General features: G+C 40.0%; 1 protein-coding gene across 3 annotated transcripts in view; it reads right to left on the bottom strand.

Moving 5' to 3' along the window:
* Window positions 1–23,986, bottom strand: part of BTC (betacellulin) — a 65,380-nt gene that overhangs the window by 450 nt on the left and 40,944 nt on the right. The window contains exons 1-6 of one of the 3 annotated variants that reach the window (XR_006104516.1): window positions 20,487–20,642; window positions 12,357–12,455; window positions 6,628–6,745; window positions 4,129–4,275; window positions 2,982–3,089; window positions 1,083–1,138 (exon numbers count right to left, since the gene is read on the bottom strand). Coding sequence is in view for 2 of the 3 variants with exons in the window: in XM_042472930.1 (XP_042328864.1) it covers window positions 2,984–3,089; window positions 4,129–4,275; window positions 6,628–6,745; window positions 12,357–12,455; window positions 20,487–20,541 (525 nt within the window). In the remaining variant the exon portion in view is untranslated. Of the gene's footprint in view, window positions 1–386; window positions 1,139–2,981; window positions 3,090–4,128; window positions 4,276–6,627; window positions 6,746–12,356; window positions 12,456–20,486; window positions 20,643–22,077; window positions 22,192–23,986 lie in introns of those variants that run through there. The other 2 variants (XM_042472931.1, XM_042472930.1) reach the window with 2 other exon arrangements.

Here is a 23,986-nt window from a genome sequence, read left to right as displayed (position 1 = left end):
TGAAAATATTCAAAAAAAGGTTAAATTTCAAATCTTGATTTTCCATTTTTTATAAGGGACACCATTTTGCTATGTCATTATATTTGATGGGACTTGAGCATCACGGATTTTGTTATACATGGGGGGATCTTGGAACCAAACCCCAGCGTATAACAAGGGTCCACTGTACCATTATTTTTGAGGTTTTTTCACATGATCAGTCAATGTGTTCCTCAGTGAACCCTTGTTATATGCTAAGGTTTGGTTCCAAGATCCTCCGTGTATAACAAAATCCATGTATGCTCAAGTCCCATTAAATGTAATGACATAGCAAAATAGTGTCACTTATTAAAAAAAATGGAAAATCAAGGTTTGATATTTAAAATTTATACATTTTTCAAACCCTGTATGCTTGAATCTGTGTATAAAATCCGTTTATATGAAGGGCTGACTGTATATCAAAATAAAATACTTTAATAATATTGTCCTCTGGTAGTACTGAATTCTAGATGTGGCATACATTTGCTCAACCTAAAAAGTGTGTATGATAATTTGCTATTTCAGTTGAATGAGAGCAGTGCTAAAGTGTGTTGAGAAGCTTAAGACATGCTAGAAAGATCAAGTATTCAACTCATTTCCATCTTTGAAAATATCTAAGGGACAAGATATCTCAACACTGGCATTTTATAAATTGTTGGAACACAATTATAATGCATCGGTCTCAGTCAAGATTATGCCAAACCAAAATACAAAAGGGTACAGATGTTTTGAACATAGCCAATAAAACATTTCCTTGCTACTTAAAAACAACATTCAAACTAAATTGTGTGTTATATTTATTCCTGAATTGCCATTATATTTATTCCTGATGGCATTATTAGATCCATTAGTTTTGCTATCTATGACATCAGTCTGTGCTAAGTATGACTACAATACCAGTTTCCCTTTCATTTTGATGAACTCAAGAAGCTGGAAGAACTGCGCTCAGTCCCTGGTTTTCTACACAAAACAATTTGATCCAATTTCACAAAATAAAGGGTTACAAATGAATGTAAACAATAGACCCTTGTCCATTCCGCCACATTTATTTTCAAGTCACTAACCCTCATGAAAGTCATTGAGAGGAGAAGGGCACCTGCCAGCAGGAACCTTTAACAATCTGTAGGGATAAAATAGAAATTAACTGTCAGAGCATTTATTTTGCAGCTCAGTGTTTTGCAGAAATAATTCCTGCTGCTTTCATCACAGTTAGGTGTTCTGGGTAAGTGCATAGGACCGCATTCTTAGGACTCATTAAATTTGTGTTCCTCTGTCCTCAAGAGAATGTATGTGGCTATCTCACAGGTACACTATTTTAATTTGGAACTAAGATCCATGTTGTGGTGGTGGTTCTTCAAGTAGTTTCCTACTTATGGTGACCCCATGGGGTTTTCTTGGTAAATTTCTTCAATGGGGGTTTGCCATTATCATCCTCTAAGACTGAGAGAGTTGTGCCTTGACCAAGGCCACCTGGCAGGTTTTATGGCTGAGCTAGGAATCAAACCATAGTCTCCAGAGTTGTCCAGCACTCAAACCACTACAATACATTGGCTCTCAATTTTATTTCCCATTATACTGAACATTTATAAGATGACGGTATTAGAATGGTGATAATGTTTGCTAAAATTCACTTTATAAAACTATTGATTCATGGTTACTTCTCGTCTTCATCCTTTTGATACTCACTCACCATTAGTTGAAAACGTTTGAGAACATTATATTAATAGGCTTGTAAATGGGCAGAATTTACTCACAGCCAACAAATCATATAAGCAACTCACCACTGATAAGGTACTGTCTAAATTAAATAACTTTTTAAGAGGGGGAGAGTAGATTTTGATGTATTGTATTTTATTACTGTTAGCCGCCCCGATTTACCTCAAAGGGGCGGGATATAAATAAATGTTTATTATTATTTATTATAAAATGTGTACCTTTGAATCATGTGCTTACTTATAGCAACTTTATAAATTTCATAGGGTTTTCTTAGGTAAGGAATAGTCAGAGGTGATTCACTATTGTCTTTTTCTGAATATAGTCTATAACACTGGTATTCCATGATGGTCTTCCTTTCCAAGTACTGACTTTGTTTAGCTTCCAAAATCAGACATACATTTTAAGCATCTGTCATGACCTCAAAGGTTTATTGACTTGAAAATAATCAGGCATTTGTTAAGAACAGAGTTGGTACTTTTTGTCATTAGGCAAAATGAGGTGGCTGCCTCAAGCAGCAGATTTTGGTTATTGTGTAGGGATAGCGACATTTTTCATCTATGTCAGTTTACTGAATTCTTATTAGCAAGAAGGAGAAGAAGAGGTTTTTTCCTGCCTGAGATACCAGACAACTCAGATGGCCTATGCAGCTTCACTGCTGTTCTGTTTCAGGCAACAAAATGTCCTGGGCCATTTCTGTGGCCAGAGGAAGACATTTCCCTGTCTTCATAAGTATCCAGCTACCTATATTAACTAATGAAGATAATTATGGTACACTGGACCAACATTTCAAGAAGGCCATTCAAATGTTTATTAGGATTTATCAGTGAAAGTTTTAATGTCCACATGCAGAAATTGTGCCATCCTATTCCCAGAGAGCCAGTACGGTATAGTGGTTTGAGCACAGGCCTAGGATTCTGGAGATCATGGTTCGATTCCCCGCTCAGCCATGGAAATCTGCGGGGTGATTGTGGGCGAGCCACACTCTGTCAGCCCCAGATTTACCTTAGGGCCATCATAAGCTGAAAACGACTTGAAACCACATAACAAAAATTACATGACCAAGAGCCTTTATGAACATGAATCCATCTAAATGTGATGAACACACAGTACTTTTAAAACACTCACAATTCAAAAGGAAAAGTTGACCAGTCTTCATTCAATTTGTCTGAAGGAAAGCAAAATGGAATAATTAAACATACAATTTTTATATAGCATCATAGTGTATAGCACTTCTGAAATTCTCTTACCTTCACACAGTGTCTGTCTCTAGAATATCCTCAGTTTTAAGAGGCAGTCCCTTATCAAATGTTCCCATTTCGTCTTCTTTCCTCTTCCTACGCTTCTTACGACAATAACTCAAAAGAGAAATTGCAAAATTACATCTCAACAACAAGTGATTTCTAGCATATCTTTCCAAAGGTAGCCTTAGTAAGACAAAAAGTATTATCTCTAAGTGAAATCATTTTTAAAAAAAATTAAAATGGCTAAACTTTCTAAATCCAATTGATAGTTACAAATATACCATTGAATTAACAGGAACTTAAACTAACAGGTTCAGTTGGCCCTCTGTTTTCACGGGGACTCCGTTCTGGACACCAAAACTCCTGCAAAAATGTAGGCTCACACGTATTGAAGCCCCCTAGGCTTGAATGGGGCATGCCACTGGGTGTGCATCCCATTAGAAATAGCGGAGGTTGCCCCGTCGCATACAGTTGAGGGCGCGGATCTCAGATCTGCAAGTTAGGAGGAACAACTGTATATAAATTCCCATGCTTCAATGGGTTTATGTAGTTGGGGCTAACAACTGGATTTAGACTCATGTTAGCCCATTTTAGTTATTCCAAGGACATGTAGGCTCTTCAAAGGAGGAGGGAGACTGTGGTCATGCATACTAACTTTCCCCCTTTGTCACTGTTCTCATCTCCTCCATGGACAGTGTGACTGTCTTCAGGAAGGAGACCACTGTCTTTTGGGAGGCTCTCTACATGAAGCAGCACTCTGGAAAATCAGATTGGAAACTGTGAAAAACCAGACGGATGAAAGCCTGTAGGCCCATCTCTGACCCAAATAAATATTTAGCCTGAATAACCAGGGATTATCTTCTGTTCTTATGTCCAATTTAATAAAAAATGAAAGTTAAATACTATTCTCCCTGCCACCCCTCCAACACACACAGATACAATTAAAAGTTGGCTTCATGTTTCTGAATGGGGATAAAGTTTGGTCTTGGACCTGGACAGGTCACATAAAAGAGAACAACCAACATGTCTTTGTTGAACAGTAATACATATCTGGAGCATTAGGAACTCTTTACTCGTGAACCTCATAATTCAGGTAGAAACAACAGACTGCCTAAATAAATTATCTGTGCTGTCATGGGGGCATAATACTTACTGAGTGCAAATGCATATACAAACAACCAGGATGATTAGCAGCACCATAACAGCTATCAAGGAAACCACCACCATTTGACCTTGATCTCCTCTCAGATAAAACAAGTCCAACCTGTCACATCTTGCACCAGTGTAACCTTTCTCACAGCTGTAAATTAAAGAGAAGAGAAGTTAAAAGAATGGCACAGTGTATACAGCTCCCTTGCTCATATAGATTAAACTTCCTTCTGCTAGGTGGCCCTATACCAAGCAAACACTTTGCCTAGAGGTAGATCAGAAAGTGTTGACTACTGAGTACATTCCTGTCCGCCCCTCATTTTGAAAGAGGAGTAAATAAATATCATATTGTTTACTCCCAGTTTTCCTAGGAGTTCCATTACTGCATCAGGTTATGCCTGAGGAAGCGAGACATGCATGGGGTCTTTTCCTTGGCAATAACAGAACTACAGAATTCACTGCTTAGTTTCACTATGGCAATTGTTAAACCACTCCATTTTTTAACTTTTAAAAATACTTTTTATTGTAAATTGTCTTGAGAAATCTAGTGAACAGAAATGTGATTCAGGGGGGGAAAGTTAACTATTTCATGAACCTTTTCTCACTACCAAATAAGAAATGCTGTATTGATTCCTGTTGTTTTACTATTTTTATTGCTTTACTCAAATGTTATTTTATACACATGGTTTCTTGAATGGGGGGAGTTAACACTATTAATCATCGTTGTTAAACAGAGATTTTAATTATAAACGTAGAAGCTTTGTAGTATTTGGCAACCATTACTTATTATAATGATAATGGCAAACTACATCCTTTAAAAACCATGACAATTTTTAGAATTATACAGTATGCCTTCTTCTTAACTGAAACATAGGCCTGTTACAGACTGCCATAATAAAGCTGCTTCAGGTCTCTTTGGAGGTATGCTGTTTGACTGATGCATGGGTCCTAAGAGTCCAGTGGTCGCGCCAAAGCCACACTCCATTCCTAAGCACTGGAGTGCAGCTTTGGTGCAGCTTCCGGATTCTTAGGGTGCATGCATCATTTAAACAGCATACCTCCAAAGAGACCCAGAGCAGCTTTATTTTGGCAGTCTGTAACAGGCCTAAGATGCTGTGACCATGTAATATTATGATTTTTTCCTTACCATTTGAATTTTTCTTTTTATAGTCTTGATATTAATGCATTCTCCAAGGTTTTATTATTTATTGTGTTTTACATTTTTATTGTGTTTGTTCATTTAAAAATATACGTTTTTAAAAACAGATAAATTTTAAGCATGACTAAATCTGATCCAACTTTGTATGTTCTTATTTTAAAAACAACTATGGGATATGCTAGATTCTAAATACAAAATAAATATATGTTCACTGCTTCCACTATGGGGCACTGCTGACTCCAATAACTTAGATTTAACTATATTGTTTTATTGGGAATGAGAAGAGCTCAATAAATACATGGATTTTGGTTTTTACTTACATAAGTACTTTCCAACAGGTTTTTTATATGAATGGTTTCCTTGTATTATTTTTTTACATCATAATCAGAGGTTTGCAAGCAAATGCCACACCATTATCCTGTGCCTGCATGTTGCAGGGAAATTCATAAGGCAGGTTCTGTGAAGTTAATTTATCATTAACTATTTTCTTACTGATCGCATTTGAAATTATTTAAATCTTAATATTTTTCTTTTAAAGCAATAAAAATTAAGTTTTGCCTTTCTGTCCACCAAGGACCTCCAAGGCAACTAAAAACAAAACAATATAAACAGTAGCAAAGCAACAACTACCATGGTAATGAGTGATGAAGAAACAGAAAATACATATCAAAAAGTAGTCTCTCCATAACTTGGTGCCCTCAAGATGTGACAATACAGCAGAAAGACAGCAGACTGCAGGAGGATCTTCAAGGGATGCCTCAAGAGTTGTTAAAATCAGGGTAATCTCAATTAGCAGTAAACCTAAAACTATGATATGATATAGCATCTAAAACTATGGTCAAGTTCAAGATTTACATTTCCAAATGGAGTTTAAGTGCTGGTGCACAAATAGGGCCATCTCCAGATCTTACTCCAGACACAGCCCTGGGGGACAAACTTTTAAACGTGTTTAGAGTCTCTACTGCAAATGTAATGCACCTATTTTCTCTCTGGGGAAAAAAAAGTAATTTGCAAAATATCCTTCTCTAGATACTGTCATATCCAATGCTCCACGCTTAGTGGAACTAGTGCTCCTTCTCTGATGAAACCTCTCATCACTCATCACCATTTAAGACTATTTGGAGGTGAAATAGACTCAAAGTTTCCACAAGCATCAGACGCAGGGCTGCATCATGTCTTTCAAAATATTTATCATACCCTGGAATAAGCCCCAGAACTTGACTTAAGCAAAACAGGCTCTGCTACCAAATATGCCATTAGCCAAATATTTCCAGAGAGTTCATCATGCCAGAGGTTAGCTGCTGGTAAGTGCAATATTTTGAATGCTTTGAAATTTCCACATACATGCATGCTGGTGTCTGTTCTACTGCAACATAACGACATTTTCCCTTGACACAGTAGTGCTTATATTCCTCAGGACACTTAGAAAAATGCCCTCTTCTCTGCCATCCTGTGGTGCCATCTAGATTTTTTGAAAAAGAAGAAGCAAAAATGTGTTATGTTTCAATCATAAAGGTGACTATGCACTCAAGTAACTTCTTTTAAATATACACTGCTTTGCTTATCTTTAATCCCTTTTTACCATTTCCTATGAACCACTGTGGAAGATAGTACTATACAGTATATGATCTTGAGCACTCAGTCAACAGTTCTACAGGACTGAGGGGGAAAATGGCACCTAATTCACATTCTAGGACCTAAATACCCTAAAGGCATCAAATCCTGTCTGATCTTGGAAACTAAGCAAGGTCAGCACTGGTTAGTATTTGGATGGAAGCAGTGGCATTACTAGGGTTGGCATCACCAGGTGCAGTAACCCATGGTGTTACCACCACCAATGACCTCCTCCTATATCACACCATACAGAATTCTTAGTAATGTATTTTATACTAATGTTACTTATAAATCATAATTCCTGTATATCACTGAATGTAATGGTAATTGTTGTGACATGAATAACTGGTAAAATTAAAATTATGCCTTTAAATTACAATATCATATGCACAGTCTAAATGTCTTTACATGTACATTTGTCCCTCCATATTCGCTAGGGTTAGGGGCACAAGACCCCCATGAATATGGAAAAAACAGCAAATAACAAAAACACCATGTTTTTACCTGAGAGGACACCTCTCTAGGAATCTCTAGGTCCTCCAGCCCAACTCTGTGGTCAACGTCCAACAGACACTGACCATAGAACTGCACTGGAGGAGCTACAAATGTCTACTAGAGTATTCTCTCTAGGAATCTTTAGGTCTTTCAGTGCAACGTTTAGTTAAAGTTGACCACAGAGTTGCACTGGAGGACCTAGATAGTCCTAGAGAGAACATATCAATCAAATCCATGACTAATCAAATCCGCAAATATCAAAGCTGCACATATGGAGGGATGATTGTACATAGTTTCATGTGAAAATTTGTTTAAGATGTAATATTTTCAAAGAATATTTTAAAAGAATTTTAAAATAAAACTATTAAAATATCAAAATTTTAATTTTAAATTTAATTTTTTTAAAACATGGAGGCCTCTCCTTTTTCTCCCAATTAGTTTTGCCCCTAGCATTTTAAAGAGATGCAGGTGAATGCCACAGCCCATTTCTGCCAAAGGGCAGATGTTTGAAGCACATTGGTGCCACTCCTCTTAGGGTGTCACCTAGTGCAGCCCACGCCCCCTAGTGACACCACTGTGTGGAAACCCACCAACAAATACTAGGTGTTGTGGGCAATATGTAGAAAGAAGAAACTAGCAACATTGTCTCTGATTTTTTGTGTGGATTTTCGGGCTATGAAGCCGTGTTCTAGAAGAGTTTATTCCTGACATTTCACCAACATCTTCAGAGAATGCTGGCATGGAAGAGAGTGGGGTATATATACTATTGGTTAAGAGGAAGCGATTTACATGTCAATCTGTGTACTGTTCTATTGCTGAATAGCAAGGCATTGGGTCATTAGGATGTCTGTTGTTGCCATTCAACAACAGAAGAACACACAGATTAACATGTAAATCGCTTCCTCTCAATCAACAGTATATATACCCCACTCTCTTCCATGCCAGCATTCTCTGAAGATGTCAGCTACAGCTGCTGCTGAAACGTCAGGAATAAATTCTTCTAGAATACAGCTTCATAGCCCGAAAAACCCACAAAAAACTAAGAATTCCAGCTGTGAAAGCCTTTGACTTCACATCAACTCTGAGTATTCCTTGCCTGAGAAAACCTTGTGCAGTTTTTTGGGTTACCATACGTTGACAGATTATTTGAAGGCATGGGCACACATACACAATTCATGGGTGTGGAAATTCACTGTTTATTTCAAAACCAAAATTCTCTAACAGGATTTGGAGGAACCCGTAAATCTCAATGGCAACAGAAGTGGTATTTTCACATTTCTCTTTTTGCTCTCTAGTGGTAAGCCAAAACAAGTAATTGCAGCAAAAAGAAGCCACTGTTGTCAGCCCTCCCAAATCTGTTAGAGAAACTGCCCCTTCCAAATAACAGAAGGACATGGCTGCCTACATCTGGGAGAAGGAATTTTACCTGTCTCCAAAATCCTAGTTGAATGTTCTCAGTAAACAGATATTGCATTACATAAATATGATTTCATCATGAAATGTTTCTGCACTAAACTTGGGTCTCATATACAGGGGTAGCAGCTGACAAAATAAGATGCTAATTTTTGGTTTGGGGAGGACAAGGAGCCCAATAATAAGCATTATTTAGTGCAAACAGGATTATTTAGCACAAAGTGAATAATATGGGTTTTCTGTGTGATAAAAAACGGGTATTCTGGGGACTTCTAGGGATCAATGGGAGTCCCAAGCATGGTATTGGATTCCCTCATCCACAAATGGCTGCATGTAGTCCATGGGCTACACATTTCCTATCACTGCTACAGAAAGAGGATGCTGGCAGGTGTAGGTTATCAAAACTCAATCAACAGTGGTTCAGTTCTTCTTTTTTATGGTCATAGACCAGCACAGGTAAAAAGGAGCTACAGAATAAAAAAGGTAATGTTTAAAACAATGGTAAAATCAAGGTAAACCCGGGGGGGGGAGGGAGATCAGGTAAAAACACAGATTCAAAACAGTATAGCCTCAACAGGATTCCTGCCATTTGCTGTTGGGAATACAGAATAAAAGAAGGCAAGGTAAAAAAAGAAGATACCAGCCAGGTAAAAACAGTTTTTCCTTTTAAAGTCTGGTGTGGCTAATTGTAGTCTACCATGGAGATCACTGCCTGATAGATTTTAACTGCAGCTGAACAGAATCTGGCAACATTATATGTTATATCTGAATTAGTGTCCGAAAGCAGTAAGGAAGTGTAGAATTGACTGGTGTGTCCTTCATGTTTATACAATAGAGAGATAGATCTGAGGCAAATGTCCCTGTAGTATAAGCACTGGAGTAACACATGCTCTTTTATTTCTCTTTGGCCAGAGTCACAGGGAAGGGGATTTTCTTATATCGGCCTTCAAGAACAGCTGAGGGGAGAGCATGGCATCATGCCAAAATAAAGGCTCTCTAGTGTTTAGGTACTTCAGGCTTTGATAATTTTGCCAAAATTGGAGTCACTAAGAATAAAAGTTGGAGCACTAGCTAGGTCTAGCTGTCACTCTATGTTTATCACCCATTGTTTAATGGTTGCTTTGGCCTTTTCATATCCCATGCTGAGCAAAAGATCTGGAGAGAAACCCAGTTAAGAAATTTTAGTCATCACTGTCTGTTTCCATGTGGACTGGAATTCATTCATCAGTCAGGGTAAGTGGAGCAAGGCCGATGGAAGGAAGGGTAGTCTGAGCCAGTAGTTGAGTATAGTCACCCATACTTTGGCCTCCATTTTCATAAAGCCTGACTCCAGTCTCAGAATTGCATTACAGACACACTTTGGAGCTTAGAATGCTGACCTTAGAAATTCGGATTGCACAAGTTCTAATGGTGCAGAGTTGGGGAGAGGTCCCAGCTGGGATCCATAAACCAGTTGTGCAACTGATTTGGCTTCAAAGAGTTTGAGTGCTGCTGGAATATAATGGCCTCCTGTCATAAGAAATTTAAGGATGATGAACTCTTGTGCATGTTCTGGCAGCATAGTCCCCATGCACTTTCCTACTACCAGTAGCATGAAAGATTACCCCCAGACATTTGAAGCAGGCTACCAGTTCAATCTTGTGACCATCTATAATCCAGTTTCGGTTTTTGGGAACCCACAATGCATATTTTGTCATATAGTCCAGTGTTTCTCACTCTTTCTCATGTGGGAGGAACAGCCAATTTTTTTTCCTGATGTGCCAGAGACTGGTATAACATTTGTGCTTCTTGACTACAATTCATTCTAGCTTTCTTGGAAACTTGTCAGGGACTGGCAAAGGATGGCTCATGGCCCAGCACTGGCCCACAAACCACCACTTTGAGTAGCGCTTGTACTGCACACTTCTGTCTCCAAGGTTTTTCCGCAGGCAATTTGAAGCTGACAATACTCAGTCGAATTCTCTATGTGCCTCTTCATGTTTTAAATTTATTGCACACCCCCAAACAGGGAAGAGTTTATATGGCTACATTTAATGAAAACAGTTGGAGCACTTATAATCTTCAGGGTGTGAGCTTTGCCTGCTGAGGAGCAACTAATGATACAACTGGGAGCCTGGGCAGGAAGAAAGGTCATACTGCAAATGGTTTCACTTATCAGCTTCCATTGCATTGAAGGTCTGTGCAGCCTTGGGCTATGATAGTGAGTGCCAAGTGAGACTGGAAAGTCCTTAGAACCAGAATTTAAAGTTCAGAGAGCCATTTGATCTCCGTTTGCATAATTTATTGGCACTTTAAGTTGTGAAGCAGTAGCACCTCCCTACCATTTAGATGACATCACGCCTAAGCAAGATCCTTTCCATGAGTGATCAGGCAATGGAAGCAAGTATCCAATTCATGCATTATGTTATCTTTGTAGTTGGAGATCAGGGGACATGCCCATTTCTCCACCATTTGATGTCCCAGAACTCCAGCAAAATGTCAGCTGCATCTAGTATTAATGAAGGATAATGAAACGGAACAATGAAGTCTTGAATGCTCTGCACTGTACTCTTTGGAAATCCAACAGCACAAGAGAATAGAAAACTAATCTCTTGTATTCCAGAAACTATCATCACAGGGGTTAAAAGTTAATGCTGTTACAAAAGAATAATTAGCTGCACAGATAGGGTTACTAGACTGAGTACTAAATGACACTTTGTTAAGAATACACAGGCAGAGACATGGCAGATTAGGATCGCTCACAAAGGAATCTCTTAAAACTGAGGGTCTGTGAAAACATACTTTTGCAGGTTATCAGAGGCTCAACATGACCACATCTGGGAACCCTTTAGAGAACAACTTAAGGTACTGGCTATGGCATGGCAATTAATTTAGCTCTCTCACTAGAAGCCACTGTTTAAAGCCAGCTTGTCAGAGAATACTAAAGGGCAAAACAGACCAACAGTAAACACCAGGTTGAGGGTGGTGTCTGAGTGCAGCATTTAGACACCGCATGCTCTGACAATGCCCCCCACACCACTGGGAAGTTGCACAGCTGACTGCATGTGTGGTGGCTTCACAGCATTTCAGTGACACGGCACTTGCATGCACCGTGCCACCAAAACACTGAAAAGTAGCCGCAGCAGCAAGCGCATCCTTTTTCTGCCCTAAAAAGGACCAGTATTTTGCCACTTCTTTTTAGAGTGGAAAAATGCTGAATCGGGGTCGCAACATGTGGATGCTGTGGCCCTGATCCAGGACTCAAAGCGGTGGCATCATGCTGCTCCTTTAGGGCCATCTATTTCGGCCCTCAATTATTAATGGAGAGTGTATCCACAAAATCCATGTTTTTTTCATGAAGAGCTCATTACAGTGCACAAGAACTTATTGTAAATTAAATATAATTCCTCTGGAGATTTTGATATGTACATTGTAAAAATGGTACAAATTAGTTATATGGATTTGTTGTGTGAATTAATTACATAGCAGAAGTCATGGCTTTTAATGATGAGCAGGTTCTTTTCTTCTCTATAAGATCCATACATCACATGCGACTACAATCTATATGTTACCTGTACAGTTTTCATTTGGGTAGATGCTGGAAAATCTCTTGGCTTCTTGTTCAGTTGTTGCATTTCCATTACCAGTAACACAGTTGAAAATGGCAAGACCTTTGTTGGGTCAAGAGTAACAGAGAGACAGAGAAAACAAAAGATTTACTTAAAATAAATAATATTTGTTCCTCTGAACATTACAGTGTAGAAAGTCAGCTTTCCTCTTTTACTTCCAAGTTACATCCCATTTTTCATCGTTTCCTGATTGCAGATTTATTGCTGAATTGAAACATAAATTCCAAGATCATGTTGCATCGTCCATTGAGATAGCAATCTTATGCATACATATCTGTAAATATGCTTCCATGATTTGTGATTAAACATGTTTTATACTGCAAATTGACTAATCTCAAGAATAGCACCACATAATAGTAGTGTAACTGTGCAACATATTTACAACCACATCTGCCCTTTACTGCCAAACTCTATATCAGAATATAGCAGTTTTCAACAAGGAAAACTGGATATCCAATACTTGGATATCTAATACCACCAAATAGCTCATACAGCTGCTCTATAATTCTCTCCCTTCTGGAGAGAAGTTCTAATAAGCATTCCTCAGCCCAGTAACATCACTTATCCCTTCTTAAACTTACATTACACAGAAATAAATGTCAGGAAACACATACAGACATTTGATCTGCCCTTACAGACACCATTGATACACCATGCAAATATACAGTATTCAGAAGGCATTCCATTTTTCATCCTCCTCATCTCTTTCCCAATTGTTGTTTTTTGTTTCTTTATTTTTAAATCAAATAAATATGCAGTGTCTTTCTTCAGCTCACTGCAAAATATGAATTTGCTGCTGACTTTGCTATGGAAAAACTGCATGAGTGGCTTTGGGAAACACAACTAGCCAGAAGCACAGGAACCTTGGCTTCTTGGGAATTACACAATGTGTTAGTGATCAGTTGCTTTCACTTAACAAGGGAGTGGCTAAACAGACCACATATTGCAATCCTCCAGTAACTTGTTGTTGTGACTTGCTATATTCAAGGTCTGGTTTGGCATGGATACAATAACTGGACAACCTGATTGTCTACCTCAACCCTCATGCTGGCATAACATTAGGAGTGGCAAGAGTTTCAGGTCCCACATAGCACAGAGCATAATGTAAGGTCTTCCTGAGACTTGGGTATGACATGTATGCCAGATCTTGAGCTAGTTTTAGGAAAGTAAAAGGAATACTCCCGGTAAAGTCTCACAATCATGCTAAAGATTTTCAGATGATGTTCCTCTTATCCAGGACATAACCCATGAAAATCCAGGAATGCTCCAGCAACAAACCATTCACAGGGACGTTCTGGTAATGGTTTGTTGCTGAAGCATTCCTGGATCTTCATGGGTTAAATCATGGATAAATGCAACATCAACTGAAAATCTTCAGCGCGATTGTGCAACTTTCCCAGGAGTATGCCTTTTTCTTTCCCAATTTCCCCCGTCTGATAATTTGCTTAGTCCCACACCAAGCTCCCTCATGGAGATCTCCCTTTGGGGAAAGTGAGATGTGCCAACAATCACTAAAATGGATGTGGACCTAGGTTTCCAGCACCTGCAAATAGTACATTGGGACAAAGATAACAACAGACAGACACAACAGAAACTACATCTCAAATGGGCAATGCGTGCCTCTCCCAAAAACATGATAGACCATATAAAGACATGCCACAAAATTTGGTAGCAACCCTCCAAGCTCTTTGTAAAATGAGCATTTCCTCTGACTTAAAGTGGCGTTCCACATTTAATGTCAAAAATCAGCAGCACAGTTTGCAACTGAATGTAAGAGTGTGTCCTACAAAGGAGGCTAAAGTGTTTTAAACTAATAATGCCGTAGTTGTTTTAGGGTTATCAGTTTTACCATTCCTGATGTGATAAATTAAAAAGACTACAGCCTTTAATTTTTAAAACTAAACAACAGAATTAAGCACAAGAGAAGTATACGCTCCATCCCAATTATGACAAAATAAAATAGAAACAAAATTTATGACCCTGCACATTATTAGGTTATTTAAATCCTACTCAAATCAAAGGAAATATTCTAATGCATGTTTACGTGTAAGTCAAACTGAGTTAAAGGAAGCTTATTTCCAAGTACCGGTAGATGTGCATAGGGCTACAGCAAACTACATGCAAGATGGCAGCTCTGGTCAGCTTCCACTTGGTTAAAACAAGTGAATTTAGATTATATAAAGACTTTTGAGACATAAAATGCAGATGCTATATTCAATGTAAAAAATATTCAGTAGGTGCATATACCCAAAGCACCACCATGCATAAGACATAAAGGAATAGTATCAGCTTACATATTCATGAAGCCACAGATATACCGTGTTAGTCTGTAGAATCAGTATGTAGAGAGAACTTGTAGCACTGTTGAGACAAACTGAAAGAAAGAAATGTGGCTTAGTCTCCTTTTTTGGAGGTTTTTAAACTGAGGCTGGAAGGTCATTTGTCAGAGGTGCTTTGATATTGTGTCCCTGCATGGCAAGGGATTGGATTGGATGGCCCTTGTGGTCTCTCCCAACTCTATGAGTCTATAATTCTATGAGCTTTCGTAGACTTAAGTCTAGTTCCTCAGATGCATTTGTGGAAGTAGACTTAAAGCCCTGTGTGCACACCAGCCTTAAAGGTCAGGTTGGGAGCAGAGTTGGGGCGTAGCGTCTCCACGACACACACCCCGGCTCTGCCCCCAGGGCAACATGATGCTACTGTGCGCCAAAGGAGAGACATATAGCCGTGCCACCATGACTATTGCAGCCTTTCTAGGGTGCAAAAAGGAGCTGCTTTTTGCAGCTCCTTTTCACACCCTGGAAAAGCCAGATTGAGGCTACAGAGTGCGGCTGCTGCAGCCCTGATCTGGCTGAAGAAGTACAGCGCCTTAAGTCTACCAAAGTTTGTACAGCCCCTTAAGTCTACCAAAGTTTGTACAACCCCTTATGTCTACCAAAGGTCATGCTGTACACTTCTTTCTTTCAGTGAGTCTTAAAGGCGCTACAAGATCTCTCTACATACCTATACTCATGAAGCATGAAGCAAGATTTGAAAACCTGCTGGCTACAATCCTACTGGGGTGTTATGCCTGTGGTTGGATGTTTTGGCTGGCTTGGCTAAGGAAGTCTTGGGAACCTTTTTACACATTGTTCCCCAAGTTAAACTATTTTCAATGGCACTCCTGGAAGTACATGAGCCCACAGCTTAATTTAAATGCAGTTTGAGAAATCAAATTCCTGTTTTTCTTCCTATAACAGAGCATACTTTATTTATGCTGGAAACAGAGTATAATTTGGTCAAGTGGACACTAAAAGAGTCGACACCATTGTAATTTCTTTCACACAAGCATTATTTAAACGCACATAAGCCAGTGATGTCACTAGGGTTGTTGTCATACCAGTGTGGTAACTCAAGTTGTCACCCTCAGCAGGCAGTTACCCTACAGCTTCAATGAGTGGGAGCTGCCGAGGAGAAGGGGATACAGTCTTGGGGTGCCCTCTTTTCCCATGAAACAAAGACTGGGGCAGGAGAGAACGTAGTCCAGGAAGCCCAACCCCAGGCTGTAGAAAGAGCAGAAGAGAGGTATGTGGAAGAGGAGGAGAATGTCATTGCATCAACTCGCCCTGGCCTAACCCCCTGAAATGCTCACACACAGTATCTGGTGGGGAGAGAGCAGGAGAGGAGGGGACAGTGGAAGCAGCAGGAGGGAAGGGGGCGCTTACCATCTGCTCTGACCACCTCACTGTCCTCACTTTCCCACACAACCAACTGCCCCCATCTGCCAACCAAGGAGCCCCTGCCATCTGCCCACTGAAGCCGCTGATATGAATTGGGTGCTGTTGTCATGTGGCAGCCTGGCAGCACTGGTGGAAATGATGCCACGAAATTGAGTGATGGCAGAAGTGGTGGACACAGATTCTTCCCCTTTCTCAGAAGGAAAGGAGTCCATGGTTTCCAATACCATCATAGCCTTCCATTCCCATCCAGCCAGCAGTCCTGCTAGAGATGCTCCTCTTGAGATCCATGTTGCCTCTGTCCTTTTTGATGGTAATTTGGATCTCAAAAGGAGCATCTCTTTTTGTCTTCCTAATGGAACTTGAAATTGATTTCCTGGGGGGGGGGGATACTTCCTGGGATAGCCACATAGCCAGAAGAAGGGGCCTGCCTGCCTCAATAGCCCTCCAATAACACCTGAACTGAGAACAGTCACATTGTGAAAAAAATGTAGACCTGTGTGACTAACGTTGTCATATATATATATTCTGTATGATTTTTAATACCTTTGCCTGATGAAGAAGCCAGGAATACAGAAAATGCAGTGGTCAAGAGGCTTGACTTTTAAAAGACCACTGTTTCTCCTCAAGGTCTAGGCATCTAATCAGCATCATGCTTTCTTCAGTGGACAGAAAAATGACACAGAAGACAAATATCATTTCAAAGTGGGACAAAAGAGTGCAGAGCTGCTCATAGATACCCCCAGGTTGGAGCTTGCTGATAAACTAGTTTCAATGGTTGTTATCTAAATCTACATCATCTAACAATTCAAAATAGGAGTCTTTTCTAAATGTTAACCCTTTGTATGCTTTAGTTATCCTGCATTTGTTTTGATTTGTAAGCCTCCTTGAGTCTCAGTTTTGAGAGGAAAGGTGAGATACAAAATTCATTAGTGCTATTATTATTATTATTATTATTATTATTATTATTACTGATTTGGAAGAAAGCATGCAAAATTTACCAAAAAAAGGGAGAAGTTACCACAAGTGGTAAGCAAAAACTTAACATTGTCTTTTAAATTTTCCTTTTGGCCTGTTACAGACTGCCAAAATAAAGCTGCTTCGGGTCTCTTTGGAGGTATGCTATTTAAATGATGCATGGTTCCTAAGAGTCCAGAGGTCGTGCCAAAGCCACACTCCGTTCCTAAGGATTGGAGTGCAGCTTTGGTGCAGTTTCCAGATTCTTAGGATGCATGCATCATTTAAACAGCATACCTCCAAAGAGACCCGAAGCAGCTTTATTTTGGCAGTCTGTAACAGGCCATAGTCACTCAACAGTTTTGACACAACTCCAAGAATGCCTGTGAAACTTTAACTCCCAATCTCATTAACTAAAATTGGACCTGACTCAGACTAGATAACCTGATTTTGTTGATTATTCTACCGGTTAAGCCTATTTATTTATTTATTGGATTTCTATCCTGCCTTTCTCCCAAAATGGGGTTCAAGTTAGCAAATAAATCTTGCACGGTGTCTTACTAAGCATATGTAACCTATAAGGTTGTTCGCTGGAAGTAAGAAGCAAGTTGTAAATGAGTAAATGCACTTTATTTCTCGCAAAGCAGTCAGCTGACAGGATTCTACAAAGGGAAATGAGCAGGAATGGAAAGGTATGGGATTGTCTCACCAAAACATTTCATCACTCGGCTTAAGAGCACTGGTATTAAAACATTCCAGGAGTTCCAGAAAAACGTAAACTGGCTTCATCTCTGGCAACATCCCAAGGTAAATGTCACAGAACTAGAAGGGGCTCCTGCTTTTGCATCTGGCACAAAAAGTAAGGGCACCACATGGAGCTGAACTAGCTTCCAATGTCTCTCAGTCAGTTATTACTAACCGAATAAACAAGGCCAAGCTCAAGACAAGCAAGTGTGTTGTAACCCTAATTTGTTTTAATCATCCTTGAACAATTAAGCCGTTTTGTATGAGCAGACACCAGGTGTGAGGGGGCTGCTACGAAGCTCTTTAGGGCTAACAGGCTCTTTAGGTGTGGCATCGTTTGGGCGAAGTCTTATTTAACATCACTGTTAGTTACTGTAAAACAGCACATTACATCAAAGAATGCTATATGCCGATAATAATCTCACACACACAATGTTGTAAACAGTTTGAAATTACATGTGATATTATGCTAACACGATGGGGCCTGTCCTGCCTCTAATGTCTAACTTGTTCCAAACTCTCCTAGATTCTATGGCATCCTAAAATAAACACAGAGAGCTAAATATAGAGAACTTGCTCTGTTCGGTGGGCACACTGGCAGGGAGCAAAAGCAGGCAGCTCTGACAAAGTGGGATAGCTTGATACAGCATGCGATTCCCCCACCTCCGAACCAAAACCTCAAAACTGTGCTTGGATTTAGCGCCAAGGTTTGTCTCGAATTAACAGGCTCCAGAATTAACTGCAAGCACAGAAAGCCTTTTGCCACTGTGTTAAGAGAACCTGTCCTTAGGACTAAAGAGCAACACTTTTAGCAGATGAGAGTACGGAAGACTTTTTAAGACGCATACCACATGCAAGGAAAAGAGGGGAAAACAGTGAGAATACCAAAGCACTCTTTCATTCTGTCCAGCTTTAAGCAACTCAGTTCTCTTTTCAGAGGCTCCAGAATGGAGGTTTCCTTGCCTGATCTTATAGGACCCCACTACTTTTATTGCTTCTGCCAACTCTTTTTCTTCTGACTCCTGGCCATGACAAGCAAACTCGTGGAAAGCCAAACTTTTTAATGCTGAGTTTCTGCCTCAAGCGATTGTTAAAACTCTAGCAGCCAGAGGAGAAGGGGACTGGTAATATTAGGGCTGAAACCAAGGCAAGGAATTGGACTGCCACATTTTTCTGACGTTCCCTGTGCCTTTTAGAAGAAAGAGTCACCCTGGAGTAGTGGTTTGAGCGTTGGACTATAACTCTGGGAGGCCAGAGTCTGAACCCCCGCTTGGGTATGAAAAATCCAGAGTGACCTTGGGTAAGTCACAATCTCTCAGCCTCAGAGAGCAGTGGCAAGCACCCTCTGAAGAAACATGCCAAGAAAAGCCCATGACAGGTTCGCCTTGAGAGCCAGGGTGGTCTAGTGGTTTGAGTGCTGGACTACGACTCTGAACTTAGGTCCAAAACACATTGAAGAAATAGTCCAGTTTGAGAATGCTTTAACCGCCCTGGCTCAATTAATGCTATGGGATTCTGGGAACAGTAGCGTTTGTGAGATGTAGAGCTTTCTCTGTCAGTGGCTCTGGTGTCACAATAAACACAATTCCCAGTGTGATAGAATTAAAAGATATAGCAGTGTTAGTCTGTAGAATCACTACGTGGGGTGATCTTGTAGCACCTTTGAGACTCACTGAAAGAAAGGAACTGGCATATACAGTATATGTCTGTGCCTGGCTCCCACTTCACCAAATGCATCTGAGGAAGAAGGCTGAAGTCTAGGAAAGCTCCTGCTGCCAACTTCTTTCTTTCAGTGAGTCTCACAGGTGATGAAAGATCTCTATTAATAATAATAATAATAATCAAATGAAGTTGAAGGCTTTCATGGCATCCATAGTTTTTTGAGGGTTTTTTGGGCTATGTGGCCATGTTCTAATAATAATAATAATAATAATAATAATAATAATCCCAAATGTATGTGAGGAAGCAGACTGAAGTCTAGGAAAGCTCCTGCTGCCAACTTCTTTCTTTCAGTGAATCTCAAAGGTGCTACAAAATCTCTCCACATAATAACAATAACAATAACAATAATAATAATAATAATCCCAAATGTATCTGCGGAAGAAGACTGAAGCCCAGGAAAGCTCAGGCTGCCAACTTCTTTCTTTCAGTGAGTCTCAGAGGTGCTACAAGATCTCTATACATAACAACAACAACAAATGCAACTGAGGAAGTAGAATGAAGTCTAGGAAAGCTCATACTGCCAACTTCTTTCTTTTTAGTCTTACAGTTGCTACAAGGTTTCTCTACATAATTATAACAGTAATAATAATAGCAAATGTATCTGAGGATGGAAGCAGACTGAAGCCTAGGAAAGCTCAGGCTGCCAACTTCTTTCTTCCAGTGAGTCTCACAGGTGCTACTACAAGATCTCTCCAGTTACAGTCCCCTAACCTAAGAGCACTGTGAGTTACAGGGCAATTAAAGCGGTCTCAAACTGGATTATTAGTGTGTGTTTGGACCTCTGATATCTCCTTCCCCCCACCTCAGTCACCTTCCCTCTTTCCAAGGAGATGCTCCTGTGGAGCTCTGAAGAAGAAGGAGGAGGAGGAGAGCATTGAGCCCAGTGCCCAGAGTCCCTTCCCAGCAGAGGTCCTGCCCCTCTAGTCCTCCTCACCCAGCAGCGCCAGCAGCAGAGGGCCACAGGAGCCCAGCAGTGCCATGGGATCCATCCTCCTCCCAGTGGGTCCAGCAGCTTCTCCCCCTCAGCGTCCGCACTAGCGCCTTCCCTGCGCGCCCAGAGCGGAATAAAGAGGCCAGGCAGCCTCCCCAGAGCCAGCCCAGCCCGGGAAAGGGCAGAACGACACACGGGGTGGAGCTGCCTCCTCCACACTCCCAGGGTGGGAAAGACGAGAACACTGGCTGCAGAGATAATAAATCCACTTTGGCACCGCTTTTAAGCATCCTGGCTCAAGGCTATGGAATTCTGGGAGTTGGAGTTTGTTGTGGGGCCCATTATTATTATTATGAGACTCACTGGAAGAAAGAAGTTGGCAGCCTGAGCTTTCCTAGACTTCCGTCTGCTTCCATCCTCAGATGCACTTGCTATTATTATTATTATTATTATTATTATTATTTATTATTATATTATTATTATATGGCAGAGAGACCTTGTAGCAACTTTGAGACTAATGAAAGAAGTTGGCAGCCTGAGCTTTCCTAGACTTCCGTCTGCTTCCATCCTCAGATGCACTTGCTATTATTATATTATGACATTATTAAGAGATCTTGTAGCAACTCTAGACTAAATGAAAGAAAGAAGTTGGCAGCATGAGCTTTTGTAGACTTCAGTCTACTTCCTCAGATACATTTGTTGTTGTTATGTAGAGAGATCTTATAGCACCTTTGAGAATCACTGAAAGAAAGAAATTGGCAGCATGAGCTTTCCTATACCTCAGTCTTCTTCCTCAGATACATTTGGGATTATTATTATTATTATTATTATTATTAGAACATGGCCACATAGCCCAAGAAAACCTCAAAAAACTATGAATGCTGGCCATGAAAGCCTTCGATTTCATATTATTATTATTATTATTATCATCATCATCATCATTAATATGCAGAGAGATTTTGTAGCTCCTTTCAGACTCACTGAAAGAAAGAAGTTGGCAGCAGGATCTTTCCTAGACTTGAGTCTGCTTCCATCCTCAGATGCATTTGCTATTATTATTGTTATTATTATTATTTAGAGAGGTCTTGTAGCACCTTTGAGATTCACAGAAAGAAAGAAGTTGGCAGCATGTGCTTTCCTAGGCTTGAGTCTACTTACTCAGATGCATCTGGTATTATTATTATTATTATTATTATTATTATTATTATTATTATTTGTGGAGAGATCTTGTAGCACCTTGAGTAAGGGCCATGATGGACCTCAGGTTTCCAGCCTTCTAGAGGACCCTTGAAAGATTCTTCCAAAATGCATCCAGGGATTATGTCTCCATTTGCGGTTGTTATGTGTCTTCAAGTCATTTTATAACAGTGGTCCCCAAACTGTGTCTCCAATGCAACATCTCTTTCTGGGTTGACCCATGTAAATATACACAATACTTGGATACACATGGATTAAGCAGTGGGACCAATGGCCATGGAGTTTTGTAATTGGGGTGATCAGATGCCCTAACAGCAATGGAAGACAGGGCACCACAAAATGAAGGACATGCAAGAAAAAAGGAGGACGTTACCAAATAAAAGCTAAAAACGCTCACGTCTATATGAATTCATGCTTCCTGGTCGCGTTCAAAATGGTCATTTTGGAATTCCTCCTGGACACAAGGCTGAAATGGAGGACATGTCCTGGAAAAGGAGGACATCTGGTCACCCTGTGTAGAGTCCAAATATATACAAGATCAAAAACAGAACAAAGTGACCTTACGGTCTTAAGAGGAATTCAGTGCTGCAGTTATTGGCATGGAGGGGAACAGGCATTTATGAAATCCTATCACATTGAATCAAAGCCCTCCCCAATAACTTTCATCAGATGCTGCCCTCCCTTTTCTTAAACGCTGACAGAAATGAAACATCTTAAGTCAGTGGTACGCAAACTTTTTATCCTTGGGGACACCCCCCCTTTATTTTTTAATTACATATTTACACAGCACCCACACACACACACACACACACACTTGATGTAGTATATAGATAAAAATATTTTGTGTGTGTATTTTCATTCACATTTTTAATAAGGCAATCACGTCATTCAAATTAGAACAGCTTTGTTTAAATAAATTCAATATTTCACTTAAATATTGAAGTTAAAATAAATTCAATATTTAGTCAAACTTCAGAGATACAGATACAACTCAGTGCGTGTGTATTTTACACATTAAAAGGGTATAGGACAGTGATGGTGAACCTTTTACAGACCGAGTGCCCAAACTGCAACCCATACCCCACTTATTTGTTGCAAAGTGCCACATCCCTCTGGCTTTCTAGTAAAAAACTGTGCTAGAGTGACAGCATGTGTGCCCACAGGGAGGGCTCTGAGTGCCACCTCTGGCACGCGTGCCATAGGTTCGCCAGCACTGGTATAGGAACATGAGGCCCAGTACAGATCATGGCCTCCAGTTCTTTGATTCTACTGGCCAATTTGGTAAGTCTACTCTGACCACAGAGCAATCATGGGGAGGCTGTGTAAATCTACAGCGCTATATAAATAAATAAATAAATAAATAAATAAATAAATAAATAAATAATTCTTCTTATCTAGGCCTGGTGTTTGAGAGCTTTTCGTTGGAGATGAGTAAACCTATACCTTTTCTACTTGCAAAGGATACAAGACACATGTAGGATTAGAACCAGAATTCCTTAAACTCGGTGCAAACAAAAAGGACCATGCAAATATGCTGGAAGGGTTAAAGATAGCAATAGAGGTGTTTCAAACTGTGTTCTGATGGAGCCTAATTTTTTTCCTGAGACCTCAGCTCTTGGGAGTTTGTACCTGGCATCCTGAGGTTGAATACATATAGCCATTCTAGAGGGTTATTCAGATGGTGAAAACAATCTGCAAAATGTGGGATGAATCTTTGTTGTTCACATGTATTTCAAATGCACCCAAGTAAGTTGGAAGGAAGGGGCTTCCAAAAAAAAAAAAAAACACTTTACGTAGGATAACAGATCTCGGAGTTTTTAGTTTTCCTAAAAGATTCACATTGTCAAATGTGTGACTAAGGCCCCATTCCCACTGGCCCAACTGTGCAAATAGACCCAGGATAAACTGGGATAAAACTCTGCATGCCTTGAACGTGCTTCAAATACTGTTGGTCCTCCATATGCGTGGGTTCTATATCCGTGGATTCAAGTATTCACAGTTTGAAAATATTTAAAAATATGTAAATTCCAAAAAGCAAACCTTGATTTTTGCCATTTTATAGAAATGACACCACATTGTATTTTTTTTTTTTTTGGGGGGGGGGGTTTTCTGGAACCAACCATCTCTATCTCTGCCACAGCAGCCACCAAGGACCCATTGTACATTCGCATTATCGACTCCATCTTTATTCAAGTACTGATACATGTGAGCAACAGAACTCGCAGAGATCAGCATAGATGCAGTTCCACTAAAAAATAATAAGTGTGAATGACAAAACTGGAATGTGTGAGATTATTCATATAGCC

The sequence above is a fragment of the Sceloporus undulatus genome, chromosome 6 (genome assembly GCF_019175285.1).
Source record: "Sceloporus undulatus isolate JIND9_A2432 ecotype Alabama chromosome 6, SceUnd_v1.1, whole genome shotgun sequence".
In the NCBI taxonomy this organism is placed as follows: domain Eukaryota; kingdom Metazoa; phylum Chordata; class Lepidosauria; order Squamata; family Phrynosomatidae; genus Sceloporus; species Sceloporus undulatus.
This window is presented reverse-complemented; position numbering and strand designations above follow the sequence as displayed.